General features: G+C 41.2%; 2 protein-coding genes across 7 annotated transcripts in view; one reads left to right on the top strand and one right to left on the bottom strand.

Annotated features, from left to right (window-relative positions):
• Window positions 1-27,411, top strand: part of ctnna2 (catenin (cadherin-associated protein), alpha 2) — a 301,922-nt gene that overhangs the window by 175,693 nt on the left and 98,818 nt on the right. The gene's annotated exons all lie outside the window — the stretch shown is intronic.
• lrrtm1 (leucine rich repeat transmembrane neuronal 1) lies at window positions 19,758-24,263 on the bottom strand. The gene has a single exon (XM_035637496.2). The coding sequence runs from the start codon at window positions 23,049-23,051 to the stop codon at window positions 21,474-21,476; it is 1,578 nt and encodes a 525-aa protein (XP_035493389.1). The 5' UTR covers window positions 23,052-24,263; the 3' UTR covers window positions 19,758-21,473.

Below are 27,411 nucleotides of genomic sequence, written 5' to 3'. Positions count from 1 at the left end.
TTTCATGTTTGTAGATGATTGTCCCATGTAAGTAAAGTAGAAAAAAAGACACAGGTTGCACGTGTAGGTGGATGTGCAGTGAACAAGCTCTATGTCAGGCTCACCCCCCACTTACTTCTGGTTCCAAAAACAACATGGTGTTTAACATAATGCGAAAGTTGAGGCTTCAAAATGGCTGTTCACAAACTCTATGCTTGTTACATCTTTCTTATTTCCCTATTCATGTTAATACTAATCATCCGCTCGGTGCACATTCATATTCAACACTCAGACATGAACGTGGTATCGAACTCCTTCTCATCCAGAAAATGTGTTTCAGAAAATGTCAAAAATAGTCCTTTAATTTTCCCCGTTGAGCCTCTAATAGTATCAAGGCCCGTCATCATGTTGTCTATATCTCTGCAGGCAGAGATCATGCTCAAGTCAGAGACTTATTTTTTTGATACAGATGCAAATGCGTTGTTGCATTACTTGTTTGTGAACTGATAATGCACCTGTACTCCACAACGAATGAAAAGAATGGATGAGGTACAATATGTTTGCCGGATGTTTACAGCTCTCTGCGAGGGGACCACAGTTTATTGCCGTACTGTAGACGTGAGACACCATACAGCTTGGGCTAAATATGGCTGTGCAAATCATCCCTGTGCATTGTGGGATGCCCATCCCTCTGCATTGTGGGATGCTAGTTATTCATCCCCTCCCTCTGTGTCTGTCTTTCTTTTCCTCTCTTTTATTTATTCTTTCTTTTATATATTTTTCTCTCAAAAGCATACAAATGCACTCAGAGGCACACGGAAATGATTTCAGTCTGAAGAGCAAACAAGGAATATTCTGAGGTCTGACTGTAACATAAGTCCAGAATACCATTTAGAGCCAAAGCTGCACACGACTTACAGTCCCCATCTGTATTTATTTATGCATTTGTTTAGACTTTAATTAGTCAACTAGAGAGCACAGCCAAACCCTCAACCCCCCCAGGCAGCGAGGCGCAAAACTTGAAAAACTATGTAGACTTCTCTGTGGATGCTTGCATGTTTGATTGCAAAAGCTGGTGGGCGCATAATGGTGTTGTCCTTTCAAAATGTAAAAGCCGCAGTACATATTGTATTGCACTATTCCTCAAGACCGTGGTGAATGTGCAGCTTGATCATGGTCGGCAGAGGTTACAGAGTCGATTTCGCTTTCCGACTTACCGGTCGTCAAACCCTCCCCTCAAACCCTGCTGTTGCATTGACAGCTCCTGTGTTTGTGAAGTGTTTTTTGTTTTTTTTGTGTGACTTTGCGAGTTTTTTAGATTGTTTTCCCGATGACAGACAGGGAGATGCTAACTCTAACATCACAGCCCATCCCCATATAAACGCACAGACTTTGATTGATGGCCCTCTTCGTTTGTGGGTTTGCTCAGATGAGCCTCCATCTGTCTCAGGATCCTTGTTGCCTGCACAGTGATCCTCAGAGGAGGGTGATACGACAATTATCATTTGTTAATGTCAGATTCCCCCCCCGCACATACTTCCCTATAGCCTCACAATTTCAATTGTTCCTCTCTTAAGAGTCGACTTTGGTGGGTGCGTCCGTGTCCGTGTGACGTTGGCTAAGGTCATTCCATTCATTTTGTTGCCCCCCCCCCCCCACACATTCATTAACAGCACTGATCCATTGCTATGACTCACATCCTCTCTTGAGCACATTTTATCGTTGCGCATAAACACTGTCAGTGAGCTTTGTTCACTTGTAGAATTTGCCATGACAGCGGCGGCTCCAGAGTGCTCTAACTTTACTCCCCGAGCTGGGTCTAGACAGACAGAGCTCTCCGTGCCACAGCGGGTCATGGTATCGGAGAAACAGCCATGGATCCATGGGGATCCGGTTAGAGGCTCCACTGGCCTTTACATCAATCATTTATAAGGCAGCTGGGAGATATTACCCCTCACAAGTTTTGTTTTGTTTTGTTTTGTTATGTTTTTTTTCTGCATGTTAATTACTCAATGTCATTTACTTGAAGGTCAGACTAACATAATTTTATACTGTACAGTACAATATTATATTCAACGAAAATATAAAAAAAGCTTGCAAACATGTTTTCCAAATGCAAAGGCAAACTACGTTACATACATTTATATACACTCTAAGGTGTTTTAAATAGTATTGTGCATTATGTCTTACACCGTGTGTGTCTCGGGCATTTACAGGCCGATATATCGCAGCATTTAACTTCATTAGGAAACAGCTGATCTGATAGGGCGCACTGATTGTAATGTGCTCCTGCATTAGTTAACCAGCAAAAGCCACTGTCCCTCTACCTCATATGTTTTCTAGTTAATGCTACTATATTAATAAGAATAGTCATTCATTCCGTCTTGTTTGATCCCATTATAATTTGTGTGCTAAAACTGTGGTTAAGTCTTCCAACCCCTGAACGCCCGACGTTATCACGGACAGCCTGAACGATCAGGTGATCCAACGCCCGTATTCACATCTCTGCCACACACTAGGTTAAGCTGACAACCAGGATGACATCACAGTCTTCATTATTAATCCTTCTTCCCTAAGGACAGTTGTCAGACACTCCCACCCATTTTCAATTCTAATGGTGGTCTGATGGTGGTGATTGTTTTCTGCTGTTACATTGTGGAAAAAATGGAAATATCATCTTATCTAAAAAATTAATGCTTGGAAAGTGCCTCGCCGAAAGTTGAGAGAACTTAGTTTTTTCTTTTTTATTCTTTGTCTGATCAGAGTCGTCCACTGCTTGATCATTGCATCCCTACCTAGGTTGTCAAATACTTTTACAAATGAATGTAATTAATGTTCATTTTCTTTTGCTACATGCTCTTAAATGTCCATCAGATGACACAAGACTTGTTGACCTGACAGCCCCTCAACCCACCGACCCCACATGTGTGCACTGCACCGCATCTGAGAGAACGAAAAGAGCCATCATCTTGTCTGTTGACTTTGAAACAAAGTAAGAAATGATCTGCAAGTGTGATGCGGCACATCATCTCAGAGACGGCTCTGTTTTCAAAGCCAGTAAAGCACCACGTTCCATCTCAAGTATAGCTCTGACAGCTATGACTGAAGCATGTGTATACAGGCTTATTGAATTAAACTCGAGCTCAAAGTGGACAACATCCACTGCACTGCAGACAGTTGCTATGGTTGTAAGGCAGGGGTCTCAAACTCGCGGCCCGCGGGCCAATTGAGGCCCGCAGGATGATATTTTGTGGCCCCCTACTTGACATCAAAGTTTAGTATTAGTGCGGCCCGCGCGTTGTTGTCAAACGCACATTTTTGCTGAGTCGGTGCGCGTGCCGCGCTTGCCACACTTTTTTATCACTTATGGGCTACCGTAAATAGTCCGTTGTCTCGCGATAGCTTCCGTTGTCTCGCGATAGCTTCCGCTGTTGTCAACAGTGGTTGTCAAGCTAACCAACTTCGAAGTACCTTATGGTGAGCAACTTTCGTAGAATTGAATGGCGCCGCCATCTTGTCCGGGCGACATCCAGTATCTAGGTTTTTATTAAAATCTATGGAAGTACCAGGGGAAGTATCAACGTTAGTCACTTGGTTGAACCATGTTCCAGTCATTTCTCTCCCAAAACCTGCCGTGAAGAGAAAGGTTGGCGACCAGCACAGGCAATTTGTTGAATACTTGATCCTGACCCAGACTTTACCCCCAGCGGCCCCCAGGTAAGTTGAGTTTGAGACCCCTGTTGTAAGGGATGACGATAAGGGATCTGTGCTAATGTTTGTATTATTCTTTCTTTTTTTTTTTCATCCAAACCTCCCTCTACACACTAGCTACTGCAGGTGTCTGCAAATAGTAGGGATGTGCAGAGATGAGAGAGTCCCCAGGCTTGACTTTTGCCCTTTTGGGGCAGGTCCACAAGGCTCAGTGTGTGGGTGGGACTGTCAGGAACTGTTATCTCTTGCAGCAATCGAGTCTATGAAACTTTCATAGGGGTTTACATAACATAAACCATTGTGGTCAGTGCTTTACGGCAAACACCTACAAACTGAACTGAAGAGAGATGCATGTCTGTGTGTATATTTTTGCTTTGTTTAGCTGTGTTCAGATATGAGCTCCTGGAAATTTCTGGAAAATTGGGTCCGGACAATTCCCCTTGCACGTGTGACAAACTCAGCAGGAGATTGTCCGAGTCACGTTCACCCCAACTCGGGATAATTACGGAACACTCTGGGTCACCTGGGTATAGAGCAATGCGTGAGGCCGGACGTGATGATAAGTCAGCTGCGGGGAGCAGTGTTTTTGTTGACAGTCATCAACGTGACCACTCGCTCGCTGTGAATCCAGCAGGAGGAACATCAGGACTGTCATTTTCCAGAAGGTATACAAGGGCAGGCAGGAGAAGTTCTGGGAAATGTCCAGAGCAACAGTTGTGGCCATTTGTACTCTCACATACAGACCCAGGGGGAAAACTCTGGAAAATGTTTGGACTTCATCACAAATATAACTATGGTTAGCAGATATAATCTCCTGCTTGACGTGCCTAACTCAAAGATACTGATGAGTCGGGCTGCCCACAAACAGCGACATAAGTGATTCTCACTTCCTGACAATGACAGGCGTCTGACGAAGCGCAGCCCGCTAGGAGGAGGGGCCGGCTCGCTTTGGCCCCACTCCAGAGAAGGTCCACTGCTCGGTGCAGTAAAAGTGGTGATGGAAAAGCAGATCAGCGCGTCACGTTTTGGCTCGGCGCGGCCAAAAGTGCCAGTGGAAAAGGGTCAAAATTGATCCCTTTTGCTTGGCCCTCATGACCTGAGGGGGAACTTTAACCCTCTTGTGGCCTGATGTGAAAAGATACAGATTCGGCAATGAAAGGTCAAGGGTCAGACAGACGTGAGGTGATGGTGTAAGCGAGAACATCCCGTTTGGGGGCCATGTTCTGCATGAATTATAGATTCATAATGACAGCATCATACTAGCTCCACATTGATTTAAACCACACCACAATGTACGGTCAGCTGTTATGCGTTGCATAAGACGCTGACATTGCGGGAGATGCAATTTCATGGTTTCGTCCGTACACTAGGAATGGTAAGAGAGATAAAGCTGGTATGAAATGAACTCCTCCCCTATCAACTGTAATGAGAAAACAGAAGAAGCATGTTGATGTTGTCTAGTCTTTTGGTGAATGCGTGCATTTGAGAAGGGCACTACAGCACACAGACCCCTCGGTTCTGTGGGGAACGCTGTCAAGAGCAACCGCGGCCTAGATGATGAATCGTTCTTTTAACCATGACCGATGCTGCCCATTTTCTTCAAACAATGGTCCAGTGTTGCAGCGAGACTGGGAGGTTGACTGCATAATGGCAAATGATGTATTTTATATTAGAAAGCAGCAGTGGAACATGCTGTTTCCACCCATCCTCCGTGACATCTATGCAGAGGTCAAGACCGAGGGAGCTTTTGGAAGAAGGCCTGGGCCGGCAGAATGCAGTTGACCTAGCAAGTCAGTAATTCACGCTTTAGTGAAGGGATGCATTCGCTCTCACTGTCCTCAACTGTAGCTTGTTTTGTTCTCAAGTCTGCCATGCTATATAGACACACTTGTACAGTCTGTGTACTGTTCCATTCGAATCGGCAATATTAGGTTATGCCCCTCAGAATAAATAACTGGGTTACTATTTCCATTCCAATCTAAAGTCCTTGAACAGTCTCACGGTAAAAACATATTCAAATGAAACTTGATACAAATGATCTGTACTTTTATTTAATTGTATACACGACACTGGGAAGCTAATCCTTTGACTGAAAGTTTTATATGCTTATATTTTATATATATAGTAATCACAAATGCTGTAATCCTTATTTACAAATGTTCAATATAGTATTTTATGTTAATAAATACAAATAAGGTTTGTGTTATTGCATTATTGAAGGTCCCTGTGGTAAATAAAAAAATAATGTTAGTGTTAAACTGAAATTAGAAACTAACTAACCAATAGTTAACCATGATAACTATGGATTAATAATTATTCTTATTAAATTACTATGCTGTTAGACTAAAGATTCACACTATGTTCTAAATTACATTTTCAGTCACATTCTGTGGACACAATACTGTATTCCACAAAATGGCATCCGGTTGCTTGTTCAACATTTCCAGTTAGAAAAAAAAAATAATTTCCCATTGCTGCAGCGCCGCTTGAAATCAAACAGCAAATATGAGCTGGTACCACACTCAGCCCAGGACATCGAGCAGCCAGTCCTTTATCCAGTCTTTCCTTTCCTTTCTCCCCGGCCTGCGTTTTTTTTTTTTTCATTACAGTAACTGAGGACAGGATATTAGTCTTCCTCAAGGGCTGGGGAGCGAACTGTTAGTGCTGAAGTGCTATAAGGAGATGATATGGAGTAAGGGGGCTTTGTACTGTAGCTAAAGGAGGAGTGGGGGCTCTTGGTTGAGGAACAGTTAGCTGGATTTGGATCTGAACACGAGGCCTTGGCCTACTCCCATGTTGAAGGATTTTGAGAAATCAAAAGAAAGAAGAACCAAATTCATAAAATTCAAGTTAATAAACAAAAGTACGATACCAACACCATGATGCCTCAGCATATTCCTACCATGATTTTTGTCTTATGTGATATGAGGCATGACCAGAATACGTATCAGCAGATAGATCGAAACATTCCGTCACCACAAGATTATTATTTTTCATGAAATAGTATTTTTTATTTATTTTCTCCATTAACTCTGAGGTGTGAAATTTCCAATAACAAAAGAACAACAGCAAAGGCATAATGTTTTGCTAGCAGTTGTGTTGAAGGGCAAGGACTTGGACATCTGGGTGGTCTTCACATAGGTAGCACCAGTGTTTAAGCTGCAGTGTGCAGGCTAACGGCTCACAGTGAACTAACAGAGGCTGCTGACAGAGGTGTGCCGATCGGCACAGAGCTGGTTGAGCAGTGTAATGCAGCTGCACATGGATATTGAAACCCACATTTTGTTACTGATCCTGCAGGCATGTGCGTGTTTAATAAAACCACATTACACCGCAAATGGTTAATATAGAACTGTAATTGTTAAATAATACCAGACAATAAATGACAAATCTGTCCGGCAGTATGGGTAACGGCAGGGGGTATTTCAGGGGAACATCTTTTTGCAGTACGACTCGCTATTAGATACACTGAAATTAAAATGACTTTAGTGAGATAGAAAATCAGCAGTTCGTTAAAATATGGATGGTTCAATTTCCAGAGACTTGTATCTGTCGCTGAAGCATCATCTATCCCCATCAAATATTGTTTCTTATTGGAGAAAAAACTATGCGCAAATGTAAATGTGCCTGTTTATCTTTGTGCCTGTGTATGTGTGTGTGTGTTTGTGTGTGTGTGCAGGGGGGTGGTGGACAACCTAAAAAACTGAAAGCAGCCAGGATGACCTAAATCAGTAGAGGTGATATTTCAGACAGATAGCTGGAGATTACCAAGGGATCAAGAGGCTTGATGGCCTCTCAAACAACAATGGCTGGAGAGCATCTCCCTTCTCACCGCCCCCTACAGAGACCCATATGGCTGCTATAGACCCAAACACCAATGCCAGCAGAATTGTTTTCCTAAAATACTAAACCCTATAAGCTGATTTTCTGACTATAAGACACTTTTGTTGTTGTGGTTTAATGTTCTGATACTGGTCCTTTGCATGCTGTGTAACGTGTGGAATTAGAGGATGCGTGGCGTCCGGAAGAGGTGATTTGTTTGTTTTTTCCAACAATCATTTAGTGAATGATTACAGCTATTGAATTACTGCTGGTGATTTGATTTGGAGTCATTTGTGTCCATGTGGCTGTAGGAGTCGGGCGTTGTTGCGGTTGTGTATGTGACTGCAGGAGGTCCGTGTGTTTCCGTGAGATGGCCTGACCATTAATTCATGATTGATTGATGTGAGTCTCCTACACGGTGGCCAATAACGGCCCATCTTCTCCCCTCAGTGTATCTGCGAGTGTGGGATGTGTTGGTGCGTGGGCTTGTGAAAAAGGGGCAAGAGGGGTTGCTCACTGATTACTTTGTGCTTTGCTTCATACAAGGAAATAAAAGCCATTTACACAGGTTCAGATGTGTCTTTCTCCATCCTCACCACCAACACCTTTTACTGAAGAAGGTGCTGGAAAGACCCCTATTTATATATCTATATTTAAACATTCAATTGTTTGTTTGTTTTAATTAGGTGGAAGCACCGTGAACATAAGAAGTCATAAAGAATACAATAGAAACAACAGGATTTGACATGAGAGAGCAACTCAACACGTTTCTTTATTCATCTGAAAACTCTCAAACTTGATCTCGCTGGAAAAAGGAAACGTAAAAGTTTCTTCCTATAATCACCTATTTAGACACCAATCACTTAAACAGCATAGATGTACAAAACACAATCCATGCCAATCGTATGCATGTATACTGAGGATAGAGGCGAGGGATGTTTGTTGTGGGTCCATGCTTGAATGTAGAGTAAATTGTGAGGGGCTATTGGGGGATGGGGTGTTGGTTTCCTCTAGGCGATGCTTGTTCCGGGAACCATCTGGTTGTATTGGATTTTGGCATTGTTCACTTTGTCCTCCAGACCTTTAACTCGATTTCACCATGGTTCTTTCCATGACTTGTCAAGGTTACAATTAAACATTTGTACTAATTACCTGCATTCTGTTTTTTTTTTATTTTGTATTGCAGTACATTCAAAATTCACTCCCAAATATTGCAATAATTAAAAATTTAAAAAAATAATTAAATATATATATATATTACCAGCTCTGACTTAGCTGATATACGTTTCTTGATATAAATTATTTACAAATCAATTATCTTGCCCATATAGGGCTGTAAACCACCAAGTTATATATGCAAAAAGTTGCATAGAGAATTTTTTTGTGTGCATATTTTCTTCATCTTTTACCTACACTAGCAAAATGCAGGTCTCTGGGGTAGCGTTGGCTCACCGGTCCATCCCTGCGAGGCGAAATGTCTACAACTGTTGGATAGATTATTCCAATTTTCACCATGAACTTCATTCCATTAACTGCACCTTCTTCGGTCCTTGGAAGATAAGGAAAAGAAAAAAAAAGATAAGGAAAGTTAGAAATGACCACAATACAAATAACACAAATTTAAAAAAAAAATGCAGAACCGACATACCTACTGTATATGCAATCATGACTGTGGCAGTAAAATGTCTGGGTTAGGTGAGCAAAACACCTTTTTGGGATTACAATACCATTCAGTAGATGCTATTTGCTCTTACCCCCGTATAAAATGCTGGGCATTAGAAAAGAGAAGTATGCCTATTGTAAAGTCAATCGTGTGCAGCCAAGCACACATCCTTTCAGGCTTGAATGTGCAAGAGACATTGGTTTGGAGGAATCAGCTGCTTAAAAGGGATTTATTTTGGGGTTTTCAAAGCTGGATACTTGAATGGAGAATCTGATTTTGATGGTTTTTGCTATGGAGTATGAATATTTACCTGAAGTTGGTTAGATTTCCTTGCATGCATTGTTTTTAGTACACTGATGGAAATTAACCCATATATATATTTGAAAACATACAAATGTAATATGGAGTAAGAACACCATTTTTTGAGCTATAATGCCAGTTCTTTTTCATACAAAATTTTTATAGGAGACGGTATTTATGTTGCAAATTTCCTTGTGTGCCTTGTACATTATATATTTGAAAAGTATAGATCTATACCATGTACTAACACAGTGGACAGTAGCCTGTCATAGCCAGACTAAAACTCAAATACGTATTAGTCTGGGACCTCTCGGATCATTTTTGATTTCCAAGAGGTGTCACCAACGGATGCAGACGAATCATGTGACGTCTGTTTAACGACGCAAAAATGTCAACAGCCTAGTGGGTGCAGAGAGGAGATGTCTTTGACAGATTCATACTCTTATAGGCATTTGGCTTTCCAGGCCAAGTTTTCAACAACTCTTGAAATGTGTAAAACTGATGTCATCGATGTTGTCTCTGTTTACTTTCAAATACAATTGCACACTTGTGGACACACACGCCAGGCCGAACACAAAGCAAAGTACCAAATACTGTACCGAATACTTTTTTTTTTCTTTCAAACATCCTCCCATTGTCATTGTGGACCCAGGGGTTTCATTAGTGCCGGCTTTAAAACAACAACTCTCATTCCAACTCCCACACTCTAGTCCCCAATGCTTTCAGTGGAGGAGGAAACAACACTTGCCTGAAGGATACGTGCATATGAAATTCCACAACAGAAAGTGTGAATTACATTCTCTGCTCTCATTTGACTGGCTCTGTGGAATCGGTGAAATGTGATGAGCCCTGATGTGGATTTACTTTTGCAAATCCCCAAAAACAATGGAGAAGAGTGACATGAGTGCCAACCTGAGGACCAAACCCATCGACTTCAGGGAGAAGAACAAAGAAAAAAAAAGATAATAAACCTTTAGGGACTTATATTACAGAGTTTGGCCTCTGCGGTGAGCAGGCAAAGCCGGTGATCACATGCACACCTTCATGGCAGTGAACACTGGCAATTGTAATTGTGTTCACTGGATCTGAAGGTTTTTTAATGCTGCTTGTGCACCCAGCAGAAAAAAAATGTTTATCCACTCTGCACACCTTGCATGTATTTTAGAAATGCCCCAAGCACCCCAGATTAGAAGTGTTCAACTATGTGCACACAGAAATGTCCTATGCCATAACAGCTTTTTTCCGCTGCTGTACTCAAATGCGAACAGAGCTCGGGCTTTCTTCTGCTTTTTGCTTCTTCTACAGCAAAAGCTACTGATGTAATGACAGACAGTGAAAACATGTTGCACTGGTTGTTCCTGTCCCATATTTCAATCAGATTTGCGGCGTTTATTCCCCTTCAGTTAGCACAACTATTGAAATATCTAAGAAGTGAACAGCAGCTTCACGTGTCGTTGCCTAGCAACAGTATTAGGACGCTGTTGCAGGTTTCTCAAAAAATCAGGCAGAGCAGAGCGATACTTTGCTGTAGAGGCTGTAGAAACTGTATGTCCAGCGTCATTTAGTATTCTTCACGTAACCCTCCTTGGTTGGTTTTTGGTTATTTTGTAAATTGGTTGGGGGGGTAGTCCTCATTGGCCAAATACTTTATTTTTTTCAAGTAGAAATTAGGTATGTTAACTGCAGAGTAAATGTCAGAATCTTATAGTGTGTATGCATACAGTTACATACCTCATGCATTGCTTATTCCTCACACTTTGTGCTGCACGTTGGAAGTTTTCAGCGAGCGTTCAGGGACAGCAAAGCTCGAGCGATCAGATATTTCACCGTTGAACAGGAGAGGATGAGCTGGATCCAGAATCATGGCCCAGGCGGCTGACTTATTCAGTATTCTGCCAATGTGTGATCCTGACCTTACTGTTGCATGTCCTTGGTGCATGCAGAGCGCAGCAAATGCCTTTTTGGGGGATTGCATGCTCCAACCCATTTTAATGTGCCTTTCCATCCTCAACACGCTATTACTAAGCCCCGCAGCAGGGGCTCAGGGCAACCATTTTGATTATAAGAATGATTGAATTAATGCTGCTGAGGTTGACACTTAATGGATTAAGGTGGTCGGATTTGTTAAAACACATAAGCAGATCTGTGTAAAGACATCCTAAACCTCTTTATTTGTCACACTCCCTGGGAAAAGGCTTTTAAAGTCTAACCTTGCTAATCCAGTGCAAAGTCTAAGGTTTGAAACAAACAAAAAACAAGCAACAGTCCGATCATAATGCAGCAGATGTGATACATAAATATGACCTTCCCTGGATTGATACCCAATTGTCAATGACACTGCTGTAGTGGTCCTAAGTTGTCAATATTAAATCAATGTTCTTCTTGAGTCAGAAAGTGATAAAACAGGTAACTGCAGCAGAATAGTTCCAAATAATGCATCGGCTAATGTCTGATTTAGCATTTTAATTAGTCTTTAATTAATTAGTTGTGTTTCTCCTATGTCTGCAAGTGTTTTTCTAAATAATACCTTTCCTTTAAACCCCAAAACATGTCCGTTCACCTCTGTTTCTATTTCACTGAGCGCTCAACAGTTTAAGCACTCTATTTCCTGCAAGGAAAATTGTTAAGTTCCAAAACCTCTTCTTCGGCTGAATAACCACAGACCACAATCTTTTCCTTCCCCTAAATGTAGTTTTGTTTCCACCTGCTGTTATTTTCGTCTCTTCACGTCAATGAATCCTGACACTCACAAGAGGTTTCTATGGTTGATGTACTGTACGTGTACTGTATGTGTTTGTAGGCAATTTCAGCACTCCTCTCCATTTTGCCGCACTCACTGTTCAGCTGGTCATCTGGGCTCTAGGCCACATTGAAGTTTTGCACGGTGAAAGAACAACCAAATACACATTTCGTTTTTGAATCACACCTAATTTCTTCTTTGATGATGCAACGCGAATTATTCCTATTTGTCATTACCACACTTGCTGTGAAATGGGAGCCAATTGGAATTTGCAATGCATTAACTAAAAGCAATATCGCTGTCACAAAACATTAGCCTCAATGATTGTAAATGTATTTTGTTCAAAGTGTTATTGTGTTCATTTTCAAAAGTTACTTGGTTCATTTTCCAACATAATATGGTAACCCTGCTTATGCATTGAGAATATCCAAAAGCAGACAAGAGGGACATTTGGCAGTTGATGTTCTCCATACTTTTGCAGTATATTCTACATCATTCGAAATACCATCCACTGAATGGCAACAATGCCTAAACAGATTTAAATTTATCAAACAGCGATTGATCCCCTAAGCAATTTTCCAAAAAAGCAGAAGAGAAAGAAATTTAAGTTTACCTTTATCAGCTTTTTTTAAGCTCATGTCAGAGTTAAACATTCAGAGTCAACAGCCTGTGGAGTATAAACCTGAATAGAAATTGATGAGCATGGTTTATGGACATATGCAACCATCATCTCCATCAGTTACATTCTGCATGTGAATGGGGACGATTTAGAAAGAGCAGCATGATCATGGCAGATTTATAGCGTGTGACAAGGTCCATCTGCTAAACCACACAATGTTTTTTAAAATGTTTATGAAACACTGTAAAACTCTGGAGGGAATAGTTTGTTGGCACACGCCAAGATCTAAAATTGCCTGGGTGCTGATTACTCCTGATTCTATCGCATGATATATCACGGTGCACTTTTACAATCACGGATGATTGATGTGGGCAGATTCCTCGAATATATCATGTCTGGCGATGGAGGAGTTCTTTTCAATGCCATGCTTTATTTAAAGCCATTGTGATGGAATTATTGATATGCACCGACAGCATTATGCATCCTTGAAAGTGAATGCTCACTCCCCTGCTTCTGAGGAAAAGTAGAAAAATGGAATGAGGTACTACAAAGTTTATTTTACCCCCTCATATGTTATGTGTTATTCACCTCCAGTGAATATATATATATCATACAGATAAGTCCCCAACTGTACAGCAACAGCATATTGGAGAGATGTCGATTTTATCTCATTCACATGTTCCTTTTTCAATGTATGTACATTTGACTATTTGATATCATTTTATCAATATTTTTAGGTTTGACATTGAATGCACCATCAGTGTAACTCCCTGGTCTATGCAGCGAAAACTTGCCATCATGCTCCGCCGTAGGCCGTCGAATCTCACTGAAATCTGTTCTCAAACTATTGCCTCTGATACATGATCTGTGATCTTGGAACTGAGTAAATGCTTGTTTACCTTTGAACATAAAAAATAATGTAACAAACCTATTTCGTTGTCAGAAATTTTAAATGCAAAAAACAAAGTATAGACAGTATTTTAACAAGCCTTTTGTTTTTCTCTCTTTCTCATTCTCCGTGCATCCATTGGTCTCCTGCGCTGCCTTGAATATGACAGGTAAGTCCATCTGTTGTATTCAGTCTGAAGCCTCTGGGCTGGATTAACTTGTACGCATTGACTGTCACTCTGAGAAGGTTTACCGAAATTGCATCTTAAAGTGTTCACCGCACCAGGAACGCATTTGAGCACAATGGTTTTGTAAACAGTGAACACATTCCCTTTTGCTCAGCTGACACTTGGAGAATGGGGCAATTCCATTTTATGGAGCCAATCTCATTGGCTACTGGAAAGATGCCAATCTGACCCTCAAAGATAGGGAAGGGGGGGGGGGGGGGGGGGGCAAGGAGAGTGAGTAGAAAAGCATTTATTCACCCTGACACTGATCAGATAAATGGGAAATGATAAATTCTGTCTATTTTTACTCCCCTTAACCTGTGTTAACTATTTACTCGAAGAGAAGCTCCTTGCTGTGCAAAACCTGTCCGCTGCTCAAAGTGGGTAAAGTGACTGGGAATGAAGTTGATTCGAGACGGTCTGACTATGAATAATGAAACATGGTGCAGTTATACTGATGACTCATTTAGCATGAACGGTGAATAAGTTGACTTGATGTCTGTCTGCTGGGTAAAGGCGCACAGTCATCAGCTAAGATGACACAAACGGCTTTTTTTTGGAGACCAGCTCCCAGTGTGCGATTTTTTATTCATTTACTTTGTGTTTGTGTGATTGTTTGTTTGTTCCAGCTGCCGGTGCCCACATTTAACACTGTGAATCTAATTGTCCATTCGGGAAAGCTTAATTTATAGTTGCTGAAAAGGCCAGGGTCTCCGATGAGTAGCAATTTGGCTGATATTTAAGTTTAAAGGCAGTCTGTGGGGCTCCATAATGTTATTCATGAAAAAATTGAATGTGTTGTTTGTTTTTGGTTGTTTCATAAGCTTACTTTGTTTCAACAGCCACCTAGGGAAGAAGTAGATTAATAGATGTAGTCGTTGCATTGATCTTTCTGCAGGAAATACAGATACACTGAATATTCTTCTTCATTAGAATGACGTAAAGGAAAATGTGCCTTCAACCAAGTTAAACTCTTTCCTTTACTTTAATATTATAACCTTATCATTCATATTCCATATGACTATTGCTGCAAATTCAAAGTTACACTAAGTATTTCACATGTACTTTTATGTAGTTTGGTATATTGTCATACTCATGCTATCTGCACACACTAATTCACCAAGTTGGCTTCTGATGCTTTCACTATCAGTTTCCATTTGCATTATCCGGTAAAATATTCCACCTTTAAACTGGTCACTGCTGCAAAACATACCAAAAAAAAGGAAGAGGAAAAAAAACCAATGAAATATGGTATTTTGTGTTTGTTTTAAGAAGGTAAAATTAATAACTTTTTGTTTCATTGTTTTTACACAGAATAGTCATCCTTTAGTTAGTTCAACCATACATTATATTGATTTTTATCTATTTGTATCCAACATGTGTTTGACACATGTCTCCAGGCGTTTTATATATTATGACTATTTAAAAAAAAAAAGAAGTCATGCATCACCATCTTAGGTGTGAACATTTGCACATATATTATTGCAGATGTGTCATACATCCCATTAACTGCAACAGCGTCTCTCTGTAGAGGTCTGAACAGCGATACTAGACGAACAGAAACAAAGCTCCGCAGTTCAGCCGCCGTTAATGCTCTTAATATTAGGCGCTGACCCACATCTGCTCTTATACAGGTTATATGGAGCCCCAGATGCAGGCTCAGCTGTTGCCATGTATTATCTCACTGGCTGACCCTGATGTTGTACTTTAAATGCAAGACAAAGCATTAGCAATCCAACCAAACCACAGCAAGGCAACTACACAATACACTCTAATGGTAATAATAATGATGATAATAACAGAAATAATAATGGCCAACAGCTCCCTTTTCCTCTCCCACCCTCTGACTCAGTGTAATGAATATTCAGCTGCCAACCTTGCCCCCGTTGTCGAGCCAGTTTCCCCTTGCACGGCAGCCATCACTGCTCTACCTGCAGAACCGTATCTAGGTGAGAATAATGACTCCTCGGTCTTTATCATTAATTCAGCGTTGCCTGAGTACAGTAGATGTAAATGAAGCAGTGGGCGTCGAGAGCTATAGGCTACCATGGAGAGTTAGTCTGCGCAGTGGATGTAATTGTTGTGCCCTGTTGGACCCGTGTCTATTTCAGCAAAGTTATTATTTTGACATTTTGTTCTACTTTCATGAGGGGGAACTTGCCTTTGTTTCATATCAAAATCTCAAAAAGACAGACCTCTCTCTTAAATATGATGTGTGGATATAATTTCTATGTGATGCGCTTTTTTAAAATTAATTATTAGCTTTTACATTGGCACCGGGGATTTGTGATTTGAATTTGGTACAGTAAATTTTCACACTTACAGTTTAACATCGACGGAAGGAAGTGGAAGAGAGGAGCGATGAACAGTAAGAGAGAAAACAGTGTATCAGTGGTTTTGGATTCAGAGATGATGTTGATGATGATTAGAGTATTGATCCCAGTAAACCCACCTGTTATAAAAGAAGCAGTGGAAAGCCACCCACACACTGTCATTAGTCATCAGCAGCTCCTTACTGCCTACTGCAGTACATGCTGCCACCCATGATTTAGCTCTCCATCCAGTTATGAGGGGGTGTTAAGCGTGAATTATGCAGCGCAGTCCCAGTCCCAATGAGATGGCAGAATGTTGCCAGATCGATAGCCCTCACAGGAAGCCAGGTTCATTTATTTTTTAAGGATCTCTTTGCGTCTCTAAGGCCACACACACACACACACACACACACACACACAGACACACACACACACAAACACACACACACACACACACACACACACACACACACACACACACACACAGACACACACACACACACAGCTCTTTGCTGCAGGTGGTGATGCAAGCTATTTCCCAAAGATCCTCAGAGTGATGTTTTGTCAATGACAGACGCGCCAGCGCACAGGTTCACTGGCATAAACACCCATACACCATTTTTTTGTATCCTGCATTGCACTGATGTTCCACTACTACACCAAAACGTCTCTTGCGCTTTTCCTAATCAATTCGATGTTTGAAAAAGTGAACTAGCTCTGAGTGCTAAATGATGAATAGTGAGGCTACATTGTGTTTGTGGGGATCTCAGCTCGCAGCAACCTGTACAGTTTGAGTCTATACGGTCTCTCAATTGTTTGCGTTTGACCTTTAGCTCTGACCGACGCCTCGTGTTCTGCGCATAGAGAATTCCCCACGTTTTGTGCCCCCTCCTGCATTTTCTCATTTCATCCTTGTGACCTTTTACTCTCTGTGTCGGCGACTCCACCTTCATATCCGCCTTTGTTTAGTGACTTCTCATCTCCATTGCACTCATAACAATATAGCCCTCCTATGATTCCTTGGTCTGCTCATTTATAATCACACATTAGAACAGATGTAGCTGCACGTGTACACATTCACCTCACCCTCAGTTTTATACGCACATTATACAAGACACTTGCTTCACAATTATTAGTATGTGCCCTGCATATACGACCCCTGCACCGCATGTCCTCTGGCTGGCAAACAGTAAAAAAAAAAAAAAGTATAGAACAAATGTCACGCTCTCCTCCCAACTACTCATACAGGATGCAGAATCTCACACCCCCCCCCCCCCCCAACTGAACAGTGAGCTGATTTGTTAAAGACAGCCACCAAAATCACCATGTCACTGTACACATATCATCCTCAATCATGAGTTTACAATTCAAAATCTGAGGGCGAGATGAATACATTTGTTACAACTGTGATCATTTTGGTTACCACTCATCTGTATTGATTTTTACTAGGCATCATCAATCAAGGCATTTGTAATGGATGCTGTCTGAGAGCACATATCTCCCCTCGGGGAATTATCGCCGCAGGATTGGGTCAAGCAGAGATTTGATCTATTGTCAGTTAGATGAATTGATGTTTTTGTCCACGTTGATCGTGTGTTACCAACACAGGGAGAAGAGAGGAAGTGAGACACACACACACACACACACACACAGAGGGAGAGAGAGAGAGAGAGAGGTGAGTAAGGATAGAGATAAGTCTAAAGTAGTTTAACGTCAGCCCTCCGGACTCAAAGCTTTTAAAATATTCAGGACCATTCTCCATCACCTTTTGCCCTCGTTGCTTGTTTAAGAAAAGAGTGAAATGAAATCAATAGTGCCTGTTCTGGCCTCTGTGCTTGGCATCATCCAATATTTATACAAATGAAGCTTCACAACCTCAAATTTACCCTGCAGCTGCGTGTTTATCGGGCTGTTTGAAAGGGTTGGAAATTGTAGGCAGAATGCGACGATGAAGAGAACAAAACACATTTCTGCTCCCGCCATGAACCCCTGCCATACACAGAACGGTCATTTGCATTCACGTGATACGGCAGGTCATGATTAACAGCTACGTTGAGTCTGAGAAGTGGGACGTCCTTGGAACCATAAATGAGAAATGAATCATAAATCCCACATGGAAACTTAAAGCTATTATCACTCCCTAAAACATGTCTCCTAACAAATAACCACAAGGTTTAGTGCTTTTGTTTGTTTCTCCAGCAACACATGCAGTGTATACAGAATACTAATGCACTCAACCAATGTGTTAATAGCCCCATAACATGAACGCATATTGTAAGTATTATATTTCATTTTGGCAACAAAATGTAGCTTCAGAAATTGATCATCATGCACCTTTATTTTCCATCCTACATGGGCCTCTTCCTCAGACATTGGTTTGATGTTAATGATTGCTACAGGGTCCAGATGGCTGAAGTCGGTTTCAGATGAAAAAAAAAACAAAAAACTATAACTGAGCATGTGTGATGACAACCACAAGCACAGTTGTGAGCAGAATCTCACATGCAAATATACAGAAACATGTCTGTGAAGATTCTCAGTCATCCAGGTCATGATATTTCTGAGTGAACTATGAGGGCAACTGGACTCGCTTGAGGATTTCTCACCTACGAGGTGAGACGTCGTTCAAAACCCTCAGGCAATTTAGTATTCAACATTTACAGTATTTTTACGACACATACTCAAATTATATTTTGGTAATTGGGTGATTAATTCCATGTTGACTGATTTGAAGGAAGTCTTTTTTTTATATTGTTTAAAATGATAGTCATGCTATGTATTTATACTGTGACCTGAATTACATGTTTACTTCCTTTCACAGTTATCCAAGAATAGTATAAAGCCAATTCTTCAATTTAGTGCACTCAAGTGCAGACACTGAATTCCCTGCAGACCCCTCATATTAAATATGGACAATTAGTATTCGACAGGATTTTACCTGAGAGAAATCCTATGAGCTGTCGGTGGAAAATAAGGTAATTTAATGTGTTTACCCAGCGGCTCACTGGGTCAGTCCCTCTGGGATTTGGAAATCCTGTGATTTCAAGAATTGACTCAAATTGAATCATTTATTTTCAAGTGGTTGCAATTTTACCCAATCCTTGCAGTGTCTCTACAAAATATTGTACAAGAAATGTGCCTGTTTGTATTAATTGTTGCCATTTTTTGTTCATATACAATATCAGAACCACTTATAAGTAGCCCAGTTCAATTAGAATCAAACCGCAACCCTAGCAAAACAATTGTTTTCAGAGATATTAGGGACCGTAAATCCTTAGCACTTGTTTGGAGGCGGAGCTCATTCGGAGGCTCTGTATCAGCCAAATCTAACCACGTGAGAACCAAACAAAGTCTTACCTGTTTCTCTGACCCTTTGTTTCACACTGCTCAAAAAACACCAGAACAACAGTTGTATGTACAAGGTCACTGACAATTTTGAAGATATAACTTTTTTAATCTTTTTGGAACTATGTAATGATTGTCAATGAATTCTTGCAACATTTTCTTTTTTTATTCCTGCTGACTCACAAGTTGTAAACATTATCTTAATTTATCGCAAAATAACACAAAAAAAAGATGCAAATCGATGCACTGAATAATTTTTCAGAAAAGCTGCTGCAGATTCGCCGTACTGATTTTGCCCCTGCTGTGGAAGTTGCCAGAATATGGTGCAGAACAGGTGAAACGCAGCCACAGTATAAGAATATGCACACTAGAGAGCAGTCTGTACCCTCTTTCTGATGTTGTAGTGATCCTCCATCTCCCTCACATTCACTTCCCCGCCCCCTCACATAACGCACTGCTCATGTCAGTGTCAGTGCACTAATTTACACAATTAACACCAGAAGAACATCTATACATCTCTCTCTCGCTCTCTCTCTCTACACACACACACACACATATATATATATATTCTGTATATGTCGAGAGAGAGAGAGACCCCAAGATAGCCTTGTATTCAACAAACATTTTACATCACACAAAAACACAATGAAGAATATTGTTAAGTGCAACATCCTTTAAGCTGGTGGATCATTGCCTTAGTAGTTCTGACACTGTTCAATTCATGTTCAGATTTAACGAAGCATGATTTCAATGATCGTTGTCTTCGGTGTGCTTGACTGCAAGGAGGAATCACCCCTCTGTGAACGCCATAGCGGGAGAAACAATGAGCGACATAGCTTTGGATCTTAGACACTCTGCTTTCTTTACTTGGATGGTACACAAATAGTGATATAATAATATGAAAATATGCTTAGTGATAAAGATGAAATAGACCATTTGAATCTATTCACACACAGGCAATGGGAAGGGGGGAAAGAAACTACACTGATAGCGAGCCAACACAGTGGATGATAAAACAACAAATATGATAGTTAAAACAGAGAAGAGATCTAAAATTCGGACCATGGATTTTACATTGGAGATGAGATGCATATATCCCTCTGTTTGTTTCATTTTTTTTTCTGTATTTCATTTTATTTTTTGGTTCTGCAGAGACATGGATCTCCAGTCCATGAGCGCACGTTGAGTGTCTATTGTCATTCTTCCTCTCTGACAGGCTGCTCACGTACAAATGAGTTTACTGTGAATAGCAATTCATTTATTTAAACATTTTTTGTAGTTTACAAAAGAAATAGATTATCTTGTATCATTTTTTGTCCACACTTGCAGTTCTTCTTTTAACATATTTTACACATACTTATATTTGTACATTTTTAATCCAACTTAAACATGTTTTTTTTTATATTTTAGATGCTTGTCAAATATTCCATTAACCATAATACAAATGGGATTGTTTTTCTTTTTTCTTCATGTATATGTCCCCAGTTTGTTTTCAAACAATAATTATATGTCCTGAAGTAGAAAGTCACATTAAAGCTCAAGTATCCATCCATGAGGAAAAGGCCTCATTTCCCATGATATATTCCTCTCCTTTCCGTACAGCATCAGCAGGTCCAAGAGTCAGGTGCCCGTTATGCCCCGTGGCCTCAAATCAGGAGAGGATAGCAGTAGCAGTAAATCCACCTTGAAATAGTCAGCTGCATAAAGCACACTCCTTCCACATCACAGTGAGATGCTGTGTAAAAAATGTCCAAAAGATCCCTTTAATCCTTCTGTCCTGCAATATTCCCCTCCCCAGTGTATCCAAAAAAAGGGATTTACTGTATATCCAGACAATCACAGCTAAAGACGTACTCACAAAGCAGGGTCACACCTCACATTCCCGAGAAGGTTGTTGTTGGCAAGTGCAAGAGCCATATTCATTGATGATTACCAGAGCTCCCTCAATGTGGTTAGGTTTATAGTCAACATAATACTCCGGAGTAGAAATTGCAGCCATCTGCTGCATGCTTTGCTTTTGCTTCTGCTTACGACGCTGACTGCTGAAGCACTGCCTCAGCTGTCTTATTCCGGCTGGAAAGCACTTCCATGCTACGTACAGCATGAGCACTATGATGAGAAAGGAAAAGATGAGTGCCATGGTGCCAGTCACCACCTTATGAATCTGCATGGTGCTCTCCAGGTCATCATGGCCCACAGTGACGGTGAAGGAACTTGTGACCACTTCACTACCCTCACCGTCATAAGGGTTTTGAGTAAATGGGCCCAGAAACACGGAGCCACCCTGGGCCAGATCCCTCGTAGCGGTGTACAGGCCTGCTGTAGTTACCTCCATTGGGGGATCCTCGCATAGCTGAAAAGCATAGACAGCATCCAACACATCCTCGCCCTGTGCTGTGTCGGGGCTTGAACACAGCAGGGAATTGTCACGCTGGCCTCGGAAGGCACTCAGCCAAGAGGCCAAGGCACACACGTTGCGACTGCACTCCCAGTCATTCCCTGCCAGGGTAATGCTGCCCAGAGATGACCATGAATCCAGGATACGCTGGTCCACAGAGGTCAAACGATTGGAGTCAAGCATTAGAACCTTGAGGTTGGGTGCACTCTCAAAAATATGTGGCTCGATGTACTCAATTTCATTTGCAGACAGGTCAATCTTCTCTAAAAACTGCCATGTCCAGTCCAGGGTATTGACAACAATAGTGGCACGATTGTTGTGCATGTATAGAGTGCGTAAAGAGATGAGGCGAGGGAAGTGGGCAAGGTTGACTTTAACCAGCTCATTGTGCTCAAGATGCAACTCAGTCAACTTGAAGAGGCCAGCAAAGGAGTTTCGAGCCAGGCTCTGCAGTTGGTTGTATCCCAAGTCCAGAAACTGCATGCTCCGGCAGTCTTGAAAAATCCGCACTGGCACAAATTTGAGAGCATTGTAACGTAAATGCAAGTTGGTGAGCTTTCTAAGGCCGTGGAACAGGTCGGGCTCCAGTGCCTGCAGCCTGTTGTATGAGAGGTCCAGAATACGCAGGTTTGGGAGGGGCCTAAAGGTACCGTTTGGCAGACTCTCAATCCGGTTGCTGCTCAGGTCTAACTCCTTCACTCGTCTTAGCCTGTCAAATGCAGCCTCATCTACAATGTCAATGTTGTTGTGATCTAAGTAGAGCCAGGTGAGCTGTGACAAACCGGCCAGTTGGCCATCACGCAGCTCCGTCAAGTTGTTCTCTCTCATGGACAGGCCCATGGCACTGCTCAGATTGCGGGGAATGTCTGTGAGGTTGAGCCCCTCGCAGTACAGCAGCTTGCTGTCGCAGCGGCACAGCCTTGGACAAACCCCCTCTACCAAGGGGACCGTTCTTAGAAAAATGCCCAGTGAACACAGTATCAACCCAGGGGGCTTCTTCAGTGGCCACTTTAGGTACAGACCAATTAGAAGGAAATCCATTAGCATAAATATCCAGGGATGCCACTGAGAAAATGTCCATTGAACCACTCTGGATATTGTTTTTGCACCTTCACATCATATTTATTACATCTTATTTAATTGTTTGAAAACATATATTCTTTTTAATCAAACAAGGGAATCCTTGTCCAAAAAAAAAATACAAAGGATAGAGCTTATGTGCTTATGTTAGATATCAAGCAGTGGAGAGTAAAGAGGACGACCAAAAAAAATGTCCCCACTGACAGATCTTATTTGAAAAGATTCCTACTCACCCCTATCCAAAAGCTGACAATCTCCATTCAGCCTCTCGCTTTGTGCCCCAACACTAATTATGTGCGAATCTAAAAAAGACCCCACTGTGGTACAAATTCCCCCCACCCCCTCCCTTCTCTCTTTTCAGTGGACACCAGATCCTTGGCAGGCTTACAATGTCTTAGTTCTCCTCAAGTGAAAGAGCCAGAAAGAGAAGGAATTCAAGTAGCTTTCAGCGAGATGGTAGGAAGTGCAAGTTCCCCTGTCTGTATGCATGAGCTCTGTCTCTTTAGCTCCTCCGCAGTCCTCTGCTGCAATGATCAGAGAGCGGAGAAGAGACAACCAGGGAAAGAAAAAAAGACCGAGGAAAAATATTTTTTAAATGTCTTTTTTTTTTTGCTCTTTTCTCCTCCTCTTCCTGCTTAAGTTTCAGCAGATCTGTCAGCACATATCATTGTCCATCTCAGGACAATAAAAAAATTAAATTAAATCCATTGAAGCGGGTAATCATGCTTTCAGTGACGGATACAAGGGAGAGAGAGAAGAAAAAAAAAAGGATTTAAAGAGGTGAACCCTGTTCACTGTTTTCTTGTGTAACAGTATTCCGTGTCATCGCAGTGGCTCTTCTCGGTTAGGACGCCGCTTGCATCCCCCCCCCCTCGTAGCTCGCAGGAGTCGCTCAGTCCCTCGCTCTCCGGGTGCTCTTCTCCGCCAGCTGGAAGAGGCTGCTGAGGGCTGGTGCTGGTGGGCAGGCAGGGCGGCAAATGTGGGGAAGCAGAGGAGCGCGCAGTCCCTTGCAGCAGACCAGTACACTGACAGCGCATGCAGAAGCGCCTTCTGTTCACTGAGTGTCGTAAGCCACTCACAATTCAGAGTCCTCGCTCTCTTTCCCTCACTCTCTCGCTCTCTTTCCCTTGATCGCTCACTCACTTGCTCATGCTGCTCCCCCTCCTCTTCCTCGCCGTCTCCGTCTCTCTTTTCTCTTGCTCTGTTTTTTTTTTCCTCTGTGCCTGGGAAATTTACATATTCAGAATGGGCTGGGCTTAAACCAGGAGCTTTAATGAACACCCCCCCCCCCCCCATCTCTCTACCCTCCTCTCTCTCTCTCTCTCTCTCTCTCTCTCTCTCTCTCTCTCTCTCTGCCTCTCTACCTCCCTCCCTCCTTCACTGACTGTAATGAATTGGGCCGTATTATGTCTGCCTCCTTTTGACGTTGCTGTGAGAAAGCATTTTTTATTTTTTATTTCAGAGTTGCAAAATAACATTTGTCCATTGGAAGAACGTGAGTCCTTAATTAGTTCCAGTCCTGGAGCAGAGAACCCTTTTTCATGCACATTAACAATCAAAAGAGGCCACATATAGAAGAGAAGAAAAAAAAAAAACACAAGGAGAAATATTATAACTGAAAATGATCGTCCTCTCTTTCAACATCATGAACATGAGAAAACATGAAAATAATTAATTCCAGAAATGATGTATGCCTTATGATTACAGTTATAACTTGTATTGTGTGTATACATTGTAATGCCTTGTGTGATGACTCAATCTGAGTCTATTAATATTCATTGTTTAGCCTTCCTAAACATAAAGGCGAGAGTGTAATGAGTCAAGACTGGAGCATGACATTCCACATTTAATCACACTGTCCTGTAGCCTGGCTTTGTATGCCATTGTCAATTATAGCTATAGGCTATCCATTCTGAATACAGATGTAATTGCTTGCCACATAATATCATCATGAAACTAAAACACTAATATTCTTTGTGTAGCTCTGCTCTTGCCTTGTTTTTCGCTGGAATTGAGGCCTGGCCTCGTCACTGCTCTCCCATTGATTTCCAGAGACATTGAGCTGTGACAGCCCCTCACATTCCTCATACCAGCCAACTTTCTGACCATCTGGTCTTTTATTCTCTTGCAGTCTATTGCATTTTTGTCAAACTTTCTTGTTCTGTGTTTTCTATCATTATGATTTTTTTTTTTATTGGAAGTTAGAGTAGAAAAAAAGAAGGGCTTGAACCATAAACTGCATATGAAAATGGACATAGTCGCCAGCTCAGGCAAGTGAAGCCAATGCAGATGTGCCTGAAGCCTGAATTTTCTGTAATGACCAGCAGGGGGCGACTCCACTGGTTGCAAAAAAAAAGTCAGTTTCTATAGAAGTATATGAGAAAATAATTTATTACATCAGTAAACATTTTCCTGAGGAGTTTATGGCCTGTATATCGAGTTCCAAGTACCATGATGTTCATTTAGTAAAAAAACTATTATAATTATGCCCCCTTTGTAATCCACGTGTAGTAACTGAAACGTATCGAAACAAAACATGTTTTAATGCAGTAGAACAAAGTCCACTTATAGAAACATTTACAAGATGTTGTTATTGCAATCATCAATGCCAATTGATTTTCCTTTGCGAAGGAGTTACAGCTGTTGTTTGTTTCTGTCTTGACACTGACTCTTAACTTGCTGACATGTTATGTATGGGTCTATTACTGCTTGCAGGGAACTGTGTGCAGTTCTAATAACTAGTATTGATTATGCATTTTATTTAAGACTTAAATAAAAGATCATGGTATACATTATCATGTACATTACTTTGGAACTAGGTCCCTTGAAAACTCTACAGCTCTTTACTGAGTGGAAGCAAAATGGGAGTTGAGTTGTTTCCACAGATCATATAACTGTGTCAACTCTTTAATACTCATCTTCCAACAATATTCCTTTTTTTTTCCTTTTCAGTATTCCTTAATATGTATAAATATTCTAAATATATCTGCGGACAGTGAAGAGAAGTTAACACAATGCATTGAATCATGTTAAGGACGTTGTCCTGGTGGAGATTGAACCCTCGTCCGCACCAAATGGAGCGAAACATGATAACATGCCTCTGCATAAGTGGTGTTGCTTTTTATGGTCAATATGAAGTTGATCCTATACCGGTAACTCAATTTGAAGTAATTAGGATTAGGACAGAAGATGATGACGAGTGGCTTGCTTTTATGAGGGGTGGGAATTTGATTTCAATAATTATACCAAGGAACCACGATCACTTTACGTTGCTCTGACCCTTCCTGGCGTCACACAACTTATATAAGTATATTAGGTATGATGTGAATCAAACAAGTCAATCCTTACCCAGTAAGCTGATAAGTATACTCGCTCTCTAACCACTATGCTATTCCTGAAATTTTATTGTGAAGTACTCATTGAAGGTTTGACAGCGACAAAGATCCATTGAGCAGCAAAGGAGAAGGATGAAAAATTGCCCTTTACATGATCCGGACATCTTGAAGTCGGAATCACCTCTGCTTCGCCTTTGCCATATCCCCTGTTAGCTGTAATGGATGACTACACCATCAGTTAAAGACTTGCTGCGCTGTAATGACTTGACACAGCGAACAGGAGATGAGAGTATCCAGACCATCAGTTTTAAGACTGTAAGAGCTTTGGCTCTTGGCTTTGGAGTTAAAGTCGGCACGAGTGTGAGGTGCAGCGTATGACCGCGTGTGTGTGTGGGAGCGTGAAACCAATGTGCCCAGTGACATTTCTCACATGAGCACCGTCATACAAACAGATTTGACAGTATTACAGATTGACGGCAGAGGAAGATAATCATTTATTTTACCAAATAACCTCTTTATATACTTTTTTCCCCCTTTAAGTTTAAATCACAGGCTTTTGGTTTAGATGAGTCACATTCATGTATGAGTGTGACTCATTGACTTCCATATAAAACAAAAACTCCTGCCATTAAATTTGGCTTTTTTTGGATTAGAAGGAGTGTTTGTTTTTCTTTCATGTTTAATGTTGAATTGACGTCTGTGCATTAAGTAAGTAGTATCTGATAATGACGTTGAGGTTTCACCAAAAAGTTTGGGTTGATGCAAGTCATCTGTGCCGTGATAATTGCTTCATTGCTTCTGAATGTTAACATGACTCTGAATAACTTTCATATATATATATATATATATATATATATATATATATATATATATATATATATATATATATATATATATATATTTAAGTACATAAATTGTATGTATCAATAAGTAAAGTTGCTGTTCAGTGTTGGTATACGGAAAATGTATTTTTTTTGTCCAGCCAGAGTAAT

The sequence above is a fragment of the Scophthalmus maximus genome, chromosome 8 (genome assembly GCF_022379125.1).
Source record: "Scophthalmus maximus strain ysfricsl-2021 chromosome 8, ASM2237912v1, whole genome shotgun sequence".
Taxonomy (NCBI): Eukaryota; Metazoa; Chordata; class Actinopteri; order Pleuronectiformes; family Scophthalmidae; genus Scophthalmus; species Scophthalmus maximus.
The sequence above is the reverse complement of the archived record's forward strand: the minus strand, read 5'-3'. Positions and strand labels throughout refer to the sequence as shown.